General features: G+C 32.6%; 1 protein-coding gene across 1 annotated transcript in view; it reads right to left on the bottom strand.

Moving 5' to 3' along the window:
• The window catches only part of DENND1B (DENN domain containing 1B), a 244,586-nt gene that overhangs the window by 137,206 nt on the left and 93,831 nt on the right, over positions 1-13,549 (bottom strand). Inside the window, exon 5 of the mRNA XM_077775092.1 lies at positions 13,013-13,134. Coding sequence (XP_077631218.1) covers positions 13,013-13,134 — 122 coding nt within the window. The remainder of the gene's footprint in view (positions 1-13,012; positions 13,135-13,549) is intronic.

Here is a 13,549-nt window from a genome sequence, read left to right as displayed (position 1 = left end):
AATAAAAAAAAAAAAAAAAAAAAAAGCTTTAAAAATATGTATGTATGTATTCAATTGTGCACAAAAAAACCTGTACTTATTAACAAATTAAGATATTAGTATATTTAAAATCTATTCAAAGGTTTGTTTAATATATGCTTTTCACGTAGAAGAATGGTAAACCACAGAAACATCAGTGCAGTTAAGTATCAATTAACAAATATTCTTTTTTTTTTCAAAAAGTATTACAACAGGCTACTTTCTAAAAGAAAACAGTGTGATGCTTTTACCACATAATTGTATCCTAACATTATATATATATAAATATTGTATATAAACAAATTTAAAATTTAAAAACCAATGAATAAAGCTTAGAAAAACAACTTTCTATCTGCATTTTTCATATAATATCTGATTTATTAATGGCTATGAAAGATGCTTTTTGATTCAAGAGTGACCTAAAGTCATAACAGAAGAACAGTTAAGTATTGTATCTTTATTCAGCAGAATTGTTATAGAGTTCTTTAAAATAATAATTATAAATATAACTAATAATATCAAAGATGCCTATGATATTTTAAAATATCTACCAACTTCTAGTTAAATCAAGCACACTGATGCGTGCATTTATCTCTGTGCCCTTTGAAAATGGCACTAAAATGACAAGTAAATGAGTAAAAGGTGTATAAATTAATGAGGACAAGAGAAATGAAGAAAAAAGTAATGGAGAGCAACACAGGTAAATGGTTTTGTGAAGACGGAAAGGAGATGAAGAATGATAACTGACTTAGCAAAAGAAAGAACCCCAAAATCTAGGTGCCAACAGAAGGGAAAATGACCAATAGCCAGTATATTTGCACACCTCCCCCCATCATAGGATCCTGAAACACTGATCTAGAAATCTCTCAATGAAGACAAAAAACCTTCAGAGGTCTTATTTTTTTTTTGGAATGAAACCCACCACTGCATGCACAAAAATGTTTAATGCAGTTTGGTGCCTCTATCTTAAATATGAGTCCAACCACTAGACGCTTGAGGAAATACAGACATCAATACAAACATAAAAGGAATTCCAAGTAAGCACAGACAATACAAACAACAGATGAGAACTCTAAAAAGTTATAACTAATATTCCTAGGAGCTGAATAAAAAAACAGGATGCTATTAGAATGAAATTTTAAAAAGAAGTGAAAAAAAATTTTAGACAACAGAAAAAACTCTTAGATATTCAAAATACAAAAGATGAAATAATTAAAATCAATAGAAAGGTTAGAAACCAAATCAGAAATATCTGTTGGCAACTAGAATACAGAGATAATAGGAGAGTAAACATTAAAATATCAGGGCATCAGTCTCAATTCAATCATGTAGTTGACTAACAGTAGGAGTTCAAAAAAAAAAGAAAAAAGGGAAAACAGCAATGACATTTTCTTTTTTAAAAGTTACTGGAAAAACTCCTAGATATGGGTGTCCAGAATGAGGGAGTCATTGAGCGAAGAGTAAAATAAATGAGCCATACCAGGATATCACAGTGAAATTCCACAACAGGGGATAGAAAGCACCTTAAGAATTTCCAAAAAGACAAAACAGGTAACATACAAAGGAATTAAATTCAAAGTGCCACTGAGCCTCTCAAACAGGCAATCCCAGAAAGTGAGAAGATAAAGCCTTCAAAATTCAGAGGTTAAACCCTTTTGCAACCTATAATTCTTTGCCCAGAGAAACTACCAGTCACAGGTGGGACTAGACTGATAACATTTTCAGTTACCTCCTTTGCATTATTTTTGAGAAACTACTAAAGGATGGCTTTAACAAATTGAGACAGTGAAGCAAAAAGGAGGAATGCCAAGATATAGGAGACAAGAAATCTAATCCCACTAAGAACAGTTAAATACAAGAATAAACTGTACAAAAAGGCCTACAGAACAACCAGATTATGGCCTTTGGGAAACTTGAAAATCAGACATTAGTATAGGTATTCTCAACTTTCATATTTAAATTATTCAATTCTTTAACTCGAGTGCTTAGATGGTTAAACTACTGTATCTCTCACAAGAAAGAAAGAAAGAAAGAAAGAAAGAAAGAGAGAAAGAGAGAGAGAGAGAGAGAGAAAGAAAGAAAGAAGGAAAGAAAGAAAGAAAGGAGGGAGAGAGGGAGGGAAGGAGGGAAGGAAGGAAGAGAGAGAGAGAGAGAATTTACTATTTTTAAATTATCATCTCAATACCATGCAAATTACATCATATTTTCTACACTCTTTATAACTCAAAGGAAATAATTTTCATGGAGAATGTCCTTCTACTAAGGCACACCACAGCTCCTTGGATAGAGTGCCATTTCTTTCATTTGCAAGCATTTCATATTCATATTTCAACTTTTAATGGCTTGAAGAAAGTGTTATCTTGGGAAAATTTCAATATGTCATGTAGTTCAGATCTGTATGTTCACATAAGATGAGACCTAATCTATTCAAGGAGGATGCTGGTCTGTTTCTATCTTGCTCTCAAGAATTTTTAGATTAAGCAAAATTTACTGATTTTAGACGGTTGTATGTCTACCTGTTAATCCTTACATTGTCATTTCCACCTACTTAAATAATGTGAAACCTTTTTAACCCTAATTCTTCCTCCTTGGTCCATTATAAAAATAAAAATGATCATAAATATATCATAATTAGAAGTTATTACAAAATAAGATAATCTTTTTCTAGACAAAATACCTTAACACTCTTTTGTTTTGTATGCTTGTCTTTTAAGTTTTTATTTTAATTCCAGTTCACATAAAGCATTCTATTAGTTTCAGGTATACAATAAAGTCACCAGTTACATACATCACTCTGTGCTCATCACAAGTGCGTCCTTAATCCCCATCACTTACTTAACCCATCTCCACCCCACTCTCCCCTCTGGTAACATCAGATTGTTCTCTATAATTTGCTTTGTCTCTTTCTCTCTGTCTCTCTGTCTCTATCTCTATTTTTCCACTAGTTTTGTTCTTAAATTCCACATATAAGTGAAATCATGTGGTATTTGTCTTTCTCTGACTGACTCATTTCACTTAGCATTATACTCTGTAGCTCCATCCATGTCATTGTAAATAGCAAGATTTCATTCCTCTTTATGGCTGAGTAACATTCCATTATATACATATTTATATCACATCTTCTTTATTCATCAGTCAATTAATGGACGCTTGAACTGCTTCCATATCTATTGTAAGTAATGCTGCTAATAAACACAGGGGTTCATTATCCCTTTTAGTTATTGTTCTTGTATTCTTTGGGTAAATATCCAGTAGTGCAATTGCTGGATCATAGGTAGTTNTTTTTTTTTTTTGGTAGTTTTACTTTTAACTTTTTGAGGAATCTCCATACTGTTTTCCCACCAATAGTGCAAATATGTTTTTAATGTTCTGATTTCCTCATCTTTACATTAGTTTTCATTGGTTATCTTCCTATTCCAATTTTCTTTCAAATTGTGAAGATGAACTAAAACACAATTTGTCATAAAAAACTAATTTATATAGATAAATACAATTTATATGTAAGATTATTTAACTATTTTGAAAATAAAACAAATCAAATTAGGAAACTGATTAATATTTCGGTTACTTCTCAAGATTTAACAGTTCTTATTTGTGTTAGGTATTTTGGTATCTACATAATTACTGCTATTTTTTTTTTAATCTCCAAGGATACTAAATCTTACTGAATTTCATCCTGGTACCAAGCTATGTGCATTCTTGACACAGGATACGCTGGATTTTGTTCTCATGTTCATTTTCTTAATTATCAACTTCAACATTCAATTATGTTCACAGCACTGCTAGACACGATGATGTTTTATAACTATCTCTAATATGATTTCATCTATAAATCAGGCTAACATTATTTTTTTAAAAAACACAGCAACAAAATTTAATTGGGATATTCTCAAAGTCATGTCTAAGGCTCCATCATGCTCTGTTATTTCTATTTGGGTAACATGACTTAATAGTCAGTTATATGCCTATCTGAGGAGGACAGAGAAAAATCTAAGAAAGAGACTCTAAATATGTCAAAATAACTGGATCAGCAGGGAATAAAACCTCTTAAGCACTAACTATATATTTATAAACATGCTATGTACTTTGTATGTATTATCTCATACAATTATTAAAATAATGCCATAGTGTAAAATTGACTAAACTAAGGTAAAAAAAAATATTCAGGGTCATAAAGCTACCAAATGGCAAGACCAGGATTAGAACTCTGATCAATCTGACTGAGCACTATTTGCTCAGAGGTCCACTGTAGATAGCCCATTACCCAATGTAGGCACGTAGTTCGATAATATCCAACCTTTGAATAAACTAGTCCAGTGACCAGACATTTTCAGGCAGCTAAATAAACTATGATAAAATATTCCAGTTTAAACCTAAATCAGTCTATTTATAATTTCTATCTGCTTAAGAAAATTCTATCTTTCAAATTTTGTTTACCTAATGTTCAGAGACTTTTAATTTTTTTTAAATATTTTATTTACTTCTAAGAGAGAGACAGAGAGAGAGAGAGACAGCGTGAGCAGGAGAGGGTCAGAGAGAGAGGGAGACACAGAATCTGAAACAGGCTCCAGGCTCTGAGCTAGTTGTCAGCACAGAGCCCAACGCGGGGCTCGAACCCACAAACTATGAGATCATGACCTGAGCTGAAGTCAGATGCTTAACCAACTGAGTCACTCAGGCGCCCCTGTTCAGAATCTTTTAAATTACATCTTGTTCATAGAGACAAATTTCCCAGCAGATAAAGACCTTTCATCTAATGTATTGGTAATTCCTTCCCATTATAAATTTTTAAAAATTTAGAAATTTTGAAAAGGACATTGCTTGCAACATGAAACAAGATCCCTCCCAAAATAACAGAAGTCTACTTACCAACAATCTAAGTATGACATTTTAACAAATAAGAGAACTTATAACTTCATTATCTATTGTCTAGTCAACATTTTTTCTGTATATAATTTGTTCATGAGAGACAGAGGAACAGACTTCCAATTTCTACAGCACTGCCTAATACACCAGCTTTGCCATAAAAAACAGTGATTAGTTACACATAACATGCACTTGTGAACTATACTGTTTCTTGATGATAATAGCTCCTTTTTAAGGCTGAATATCATTCACATTTTTTAATAAGAACATCACATATCCAAGTGGAACTATTCTACAACCAGTCATGCTCCTAGAAACATCAGGGAAGCTTGGACACTCTGTTGCTAAAGAAAAAACCAAACAAACAAAACAAACAAAAATAGCATCTAGAGTAGAGGATGCAGACTGGCGACTTGCAGACTAGCGATCTCTAGTCCAATGGGCATATTTTATGTGATCAACCCATCCCTGTCATTTAATTAAGTTGCCAGCTTCTAAATCTGAGATAATTCACTTAAAAATCTGGTTTTCGTGCTCCTCTTAAAAATCAAAAGAACTAACAATACCAGATACACATGTTTCACACTGTAACAAGTACCTAGAGCTGTGTAATGGCTCCAGTCTTTGGATGTGGCATGTGCTATTTGAATCACCACACTAATTGTGGTGACTTCTAATTGTCAGACACTTAACCTGTATATCTCATTTGAATCCCATTCCAGGTCCCTATAGGTAACTGAATTCAGAATCTTTGATATGCAGCAACTACTCAACAGGAAGTCCTGCTCATTCTTTTATATGACAAAGAAAATGCTCTGGAGTACACAACGTCGTCAATAATTCAAATATTTTAACAGGATTCCATTGCCAACTTTACAGACAAAATATATAGTAAAAATAACATATACATATTATAAACGTTACAGGTTTATAAAACATTGTAAATTATATAAGCTTACCATGCTGGGTAGGAAATGTTATTCTTGTGTTTTTATTTTTATGGCTTTTTAGGCAATTTTCAAACAATACATATTGAAAGCCATTTCTAACTAATATATAAGCTCTTAAACTGATAAACTGTAGGTTAAAATATTTTTTCACTAAATTTTATAGTCCCAAAGACAGTCAAAATCTGTTTTCTTACAACCAACCACAAAAATCCTAGAAAGTTAAAAAAAAATGTACTCAACATACTATAATGACAATATTTTACTTGAATCTTAAAAAACCAAAAATGTAATTTCTCTAACAAAGAATAACTGTGACTCTCATAGTCTTGAAAACATACAAATGTAAAATAAATACGTTAAGACCAACTATTTGTTTAAAAGGCAAGGGATTCTTCAAGTTTAGTTATGAGATTTTTTTTTTTTTTTGTAAAGACATAAGGCAAAACACAGTATATATGAAGTCATGAATCCATTTAGTGGCAGTAAGAAGACTTCCCCCACACTTGTGCTTCCACTAAGGAGCTGATAAAACTTTTACATCCCAAAGTCAAAGGTTAAATAAAGGAAAGGAAATGTTTTTTGTCAAATAGTCAGGTAACCACTAACAGTCCAAGTGATCAGCAGGAACCTAACTTAGAGTAATCAAATAAAACTAAGGAAACTGCCTTTCCGTAGAAAAACGTCTCATGTCTAGAGGCTGTTTTTCTGTCTGGAAAATTGACACAAAATGTGTAAAATTGAAACATTCTGCTTCTCAGGGATTTGCCCAGAGGAAGAGTGTGAAACCTTCAAGTTTGGTATGAGTTAAGGTGCGGGGGGTGGAGGGGGGAAGGCAGAAGGGGGCTACAAAGGCCCTGAACACTAAACATCAATCTGTCTTCCTTATTAGGGCATTTCATTTTAAATCCTTGGCAACACTTTTATCGTTCTAAATCTATGTTAATCAAATTAGGGGGAGAAAAAGTTATTTCTTGCATTTTTGTTAGCACATGGAAGCAATTCTAAATACAAACAACGGCAAGATTTAAGTTAGTAGTATCTCAGAATATTTTGGAACTCTTGTTAAGATACGCCATGGAAAAGAGCTAAATAATACAACCATGGCTGAAAACTCAAAATTCAACATCAACTTTTAAATTTGATTTTACTTTGTGTTAAAAATCTTAACCATCTTTAAATGTATTTCATCTTCACTATGACTATCTTTAAGGACCTGAAATACTTTAAACTATTCAATATCAACAAAACTCATGAGACATGTATATTTTTCTTTTAAAATTTAGATCGTTAAAATACAGCCACTGGAAGGCAATACAAATGAAAGGATTTTTTGTGAAGATATATTTAATCACAAGAGAAAAAATTTAAAGTGCTTAGCAGGATATTATAAAAACAACAGGAGAAATATTAACTTCTACCTAAGAATCTTAAATCATTTAATATTGAGAATGACCCATAAATAATAAAACCAGTATTATCACAAAGTGGAATACCTAATATTGTATGTTTCAATAAAATGGCTAATTTTGCCCAGCAGTTTCACGGACAAGGTATGAAAATTTTCCATATTTGAAAGTCATAATATATTCCAGGTAAAGATACATGTAACTAACTTTAAAAACTATAATCAGAAAGGAAATCATCTTTGTGCTAAATCTCAACTTTTAAGGAAAAAAAAGTGAATGACCAACTGTCAGATTGAGCATGTGCAAACCTCTTAGCCCTTACAGGGACACTGGGAAAGCTACTGCGACTTTTCTAATTTATAAACTGCTGCACTTGCATTCATTTGTTTTACAAATTTTGCCTAAAGACTATAGTTCATTATTTAGTTTGCTACCTGACAGGAAGATTTGTAAATGTATTTTAACAAGTCTTGTAGAAATAAGCCAAGAATGAAATACAAAAATTTAAGTTGTTGCATATTACAAGTGCCTTTATTTTCTTTTTTTACACTTCTCTGTATCTTCCCAATTTTCTGTAGTAAAATATATTACTTTTGTTATCAGAAAAACATGGTTAAAGACATATATCTGTCTCTTGCTTATGCAAATATTCTGTCATTTTTCTAAAATTTTAGCTCTATTAAAGGCTAAACTCTAAGAAGCCTTAGAACTAAGGCCAGATTCTAAGAAAATCAGGACACTCTCACAAAATTGAATGCAAACATTACTCCAGAGTTAAAACTCAGAATACCATTACTCCAGAGTTAAAACTCAGAATACCAGCATAGGCAATTCTCTCATACAACCCCTGCAAGCACCACATTCCATAATTAAAAAGTAAACTAAACAACAACAAAGCTTCACATGTACCCCAAAAAAAACAAAACAAAACAAAACAAAACACGTGACCTTCAAAAGAATAGGCCTGATCTCTCTAATTCTGTGAATAGTTCATTAGATAATTCTACTTTTCTTCCCTACTCACCTCAGAAAATTACTAGTTAAATTCTAAGTCTTGATTTTATATTGAAACAAACTTGCTTCTACATCTTAAGGAGACAATGAAATTAAATGAGCAGGTTGGAAGAGAAACAAATAATAGGAAATAAATTATAGATGTAGCAGCATTTCTCCAACCACCTGGTAACTGAAATTATAGAAAGACACCAATCTTGGGCTCCGAGATGGTGATGGGGAAGTCATTTTACAAGCAATATTTTTTTCTCTTCCTAAGGTCATTCTTTCATACACTGTGACTCCAAATTTCAAAGGCAAGGGCACAGAATGAAGCGACCCTTTCCATTCTTAATTCTGCTATACCACAATGATCAACTGACTCCTTTGAAGTGCCTTTCATAAAACACACTAGTAAAATAATCGCTTATCTTGCAAAAAGACTATATATTTTACCTGACAAAAGATGCTCTGATTAAATTCCTACTGATTTTTATATGCTATTTATAGTTCTAATACCTAGAATTTTAGAACAAGGAAAAACTGGTAAAAATGTCTCATTCATTGCAGAAAATAGATAAATGCTAAAGTATGTAAAGTAAGAGAAAACTGGACATGTATCCTCCTAAGTCTTTTTTATAAATATATACAATGATACATTAATATATGCTCTTTCTTATTGTTAACTACTTCTTAAAATACATATATACAAATACAAATTGTACTTCAATAATATAAGAACATACCATAAATATTACTTTAAAATTTTTCATTTCACGATGTATCATAAACATTTCTGAGTCAGTCTGTATGTATATATATTTTTCCCTTATAAATAATATTCTCTCTGTTCATCATTTATACATTAATTTATTTATTCAACAAATATCTATTAAGAATTCATTATGTGTCAGGCACTACTGTAGACACTGGGAAAATAAGAGATGAATAAAAAAAACACAGAGAACATTCTAGCAGGGAAGGGGGGTTACCAGGGTAGACTGAGGAATGTACCATAATATACTTAATCAATTCCTACTGAGGGTCCTTTATGTCCCGTTTTTTTTTGTTTGTTTTTGTTTTTTTTGCTTATAAACCATGCTCTACTAACTCTGTTCATACTTTACTGATGACTAGTGGGAATATTTCTGAGATTTAAAATTCTGGGGCTACAATTAATTAAGTTAAGGGGTATGAGATTTTACAAATTTGATAGGTATCATTAAGTTTAGGTTATGTCATTTTATAGTTCCAGAAACAATACATGACATGTCTCTTTCCTCTCTTACTGTTTCTTTCATTTATTTCATTTCTGTCAATCTTAATGTGTTCATTTCTTTCACCTTTAGTAAGGCCGAACATCATTCATAGGTGTACATGCTATTTAAATTTCCTCTGTGAATGTTATTCAAACGCTTTACTTATTCTTCTATTGGGTTCTGCATCATTGACTCATAGGTACTTATTACATATCATAGCTATTTACTCTGTTACAGTGGCTGTAAATATATTCCTACCAGTTCATTATTGGTTTTTGGTTTTTGGCTTTTTTATAGGCTTCACGACCAGTGCAGAGCCCAAAGCAGGGCTTGAACTCACTCACCACCCTGAAATCAAGACCTGAGCTGAGATCAAGAGTCAGATACTTAAACGAATGAGCCACGCAGGTGCCACTCATTGGTATTTTTAACTTCTTTATTATAGTTGTCATCAAACAAAGGCTTCCATCATCATAAAGTCAAAGATGCCAAACTTTACGGCCTCAAGATTCAACAGTAGGGAATGCATATAAAGGCACTCATGACTACAGTAATTTTTAAAAACCAATGATATTTTCTTCTAGTACATTTAAAGTTTTATCATTCCTTTCAATAATTATAAAGTTAAATCTAAACTGGGGGGAGACCTGGTCTAATTCATAGCCAAACCAAGATCCAGAACACCATTATTCTCCTTACTACAGCATTCAAGAGATTTGTTAAAATTCTTTTCACAGACATACGTTAATTACAGCCTAAAATAGGTATTTACCTATCTATAACAACTTTTTAAAAATGTTTATTTATTTTTGAGAGAGAGAGCAGAAGTGGGGGAGAGGCAGAGAGAGAGGGAGACACAGAATCTGAAGCAGGCTCCAGGCTCTGAGCTGTCGGCACACAGCCTGATGTGAGGCTCAAACTCATGAGCCATGAGCTCATGACCTGAGCCAAAGTTGGAGACTCGACCAACTGAGCCACCCAAGTGCCCCAACAATTTTCTCAATAAGCTGACGAATTCCACTAAATTTTTATTCTCTTTCACTATTAAAAGTAAATAGCTCTCTAGTTTACTGGCTATCCTCTAAAGTGGCTATTCTCAATATAGCACATTGCCTTTCAGGACAAAGATTCTGTTATGCCATTAAAATTTTGAGATGGGAGTCTTTTCTAAATTTCCTAGGAAAAAATAAGCTGGAGAATAGAAACTTGTCAATTAAAGACTCTCCCCTATTTTTTATAAAGCTTTGATACCTATTTCTTATTTACTAGAAAGCATTGTCACGTGGTAAAAATAAATGAACAGATAAAAAAGGAATGTTTTTTAAAGATAAAATAACAGTAATGCAGATTGTGAAAGGTTTTCTTTATTGGCACATATGACTTTACTATTTTATTAAATTTATACAACTTTATTTTCTGCAGGTAAAACTATTCCTACTCCAAAAAGTACTACAACACTCAGGTGTTCTTCTACATATACAAGTTTGACAACAAAAACTCAATTACTGTAACTTTCTTAGAATCTGTTTTCTACAAATTAATGGCCCCTGGTTTAGAGATATGGACACTATACCAGTCTTTCACAAATGTAACAAATAGCTCTAGGCCTTTTTTGTGTAAACATTCTGAAGTAATATTGGCTTTCCTAAATTTAAACAGAAATGTCTAAGAATGTTTATTCTATAAACACATTTGTAGGGACTATTCTGAACATTTAATAACAGTTTGCTAATTATGAATAGGTTTGGTGTATTCAAGATATTTTAAAAGTTCGAAACAAAGACAAAGGTTCATCATCTTTAATTATCAGTATCAGGAATTCATTTCAAAGGCAATGAGGTAAGTTGTAAAAATCCTGAATCAAATATTACAGAAAAATGATGTCTATAGTTTACTCTCAAGTGGCTCAACAAGAACAACTATAAGAGAAAGACAGAGAAGAAGAATTTGATTCTATGTGTACATGTACTGAGAGGCACATAGAGGAAGGAGAGAGACAGACATAGTAACAATTGTGAATCTGGTTGATGTATATACAAGAGTTCACAGTAGTATTCTTGAAACTCTTCTGTAAATTTGACTTTATTAATGAAAAGATTTAAGATAGAGAAAAATTAGAAAGCATATACAGCTTTTGGTCTTTCTATGAGGACAAACCTGTCTTGGGCAGAGTGGATGAGGTTACACTCCCCTTTGGAATCGTCAGCATGCAACACAGTGATGCAAGGAGCTCTCCCCACCCATTTTCCATACTGTCACCCTCCACTCTCAATGCACAACCAACCAGCTTTAAATTACAAGAATCACAGCCTATAGTTTGAAGCGTAATACTCTTCCAGATAAAACATAATTACTTATAAAACAGTTAAGCATTTACTTTCGAATAAAGATTGAAGAAAAATCTCCAACTCTAACAGATGCTCTGAGTAAATTTAGAACTTAAACCTCAAAGAATGATATGGATGTGGCTAAACAGCAAATGAACATCAACTTTATACCAGAGCTTTCTTTGCAATATTTTAGTAGTAAATCAAATGGTATTTCTTCTCCTACAAGCATTTCTACAGAATCTAGCTTGACCAGTGCTCACTTCGGCAGCACATATACTAAAATTGGAACGATACAGAGTAGAATCAAGCTTGACCAAAATCCGTACTATAACCACAGTACAGAATCTTATTTTTATGGAAATGCATCTGGATTTCTGACTCATCAAGACATACTAAGGGAAGCTACTTTTTAGGACCCTTCCTTGTCAGCAGCCAGCACCTCAAACCCTAGGTCTGCTAAAAGGAGACACATTCTTAACTACATACTGAGGCAAGCAGGTGATGTAAGCAATTGAAGCAGAACAGGTAGGACTTGTGACAAACTAGCAAATTCATGACACAACTACAAACCTGCTGCTTAGTTCCAGTTTTATTGCTGCTACTGGAAAGTGCAAGACCAGAATTTACAGCCATTCCCATTTAGCAAAAGAAATCATAAACTTTATGCAAAAATTTACTAAATTTTATAAAATGAGAAACATCTTCAAAAACTCTTAAGAAACCATATGGACAAATAAAACATCTCTAAACATCTCTGCCCCAGAATCACATTTATAGCCATTGCCTTAAAGCAGTAACTTAACTTTCAAAACTACAAGTTTTGGATCAGTGGTAGAAAAGAGTAGGTATTAATTTGACTTTTTTGCATCTTACTTAACAGGTGAAATGTATATTATTTGAACTCGCATCTTAATATTTAATTTTTCAAAAACAAATCCACAAAAGCTAATCGTAAAGGAGCCAATTCTTTCAAGAAAAATTTTACTGTTTCTGATAAATCTTTAAGCCTACTGTATACAGAAAATACAATTATTTTTCAACTTACTTAGATCTAGAGAAAACAAATAACCAAAAAATACTATACACATATTTTTAAGCATGCTAAGCATAACAAAGTACCAAAGAAAGGCACAGTTAATGACTAATACATCCGGTTTTGGTTTGGTTTGGTTTGTTTACTACAAATACTCACCTAAGGATGCACAAGCATATTTTGCCTCCTGATGTGAGTCTGCAGAATCCAAATCTCTGTTTACTTTCAATGTCTGTCAGTACAAAGGTAAAGTGCTGTCCAACTTGATTCTGAGATACTCTAAAATACAGCAATATTATAAAACTTTAATGTGTCTTTTGTGTGAGAATTTTCTTAAAGAAAAGCAAAGCGAGAATACATTCACATGCAGCACTGGTTTCACCTTCCTGATCAGTTGGTTCTCAAATCTAGAACTAGGTTCTAAAACTAAATTGAGTATGAAATGTGTAAACTAAATCATGAGCTGAATATTACAATACGTTGTACAGGCTGAGCAATTCAGCACATATGGACTAACCCCTTAGTAGGGAATCATAAGGTATTTCAGCGTAAGTTGGCACATGCCTAAAAGTACTTACAACATAATTCGTAAGTCTGAAAATACTATCACCGAGATCGTGGAAGTGAGAACCGAGACACGATGACTGATTCCGCTCAACTCCAGCCTTGACTTTCATGATTTTATTTCAAGACT

Source organism: Crocuta crocuta, unplaced genomic scaffold (assembly GCF_008692635.1).
Source record: "Crocuta crocuta isolate KB4526 unplaced genomic scaffold, BGI_CrCroc_1.0 scaffold207, whole genome shotgun sequence".
NCBI classification, from domain to species: domain Eukaryota; kingdom Metazoa; phylum Chordata; class Mammalia; order Carnivora; family Hyaenidae; genus Crocuta; species Crocuta crocuta.
This window is presented reverse-complemented; position numbering and strand designations above follow the sequence as displayed.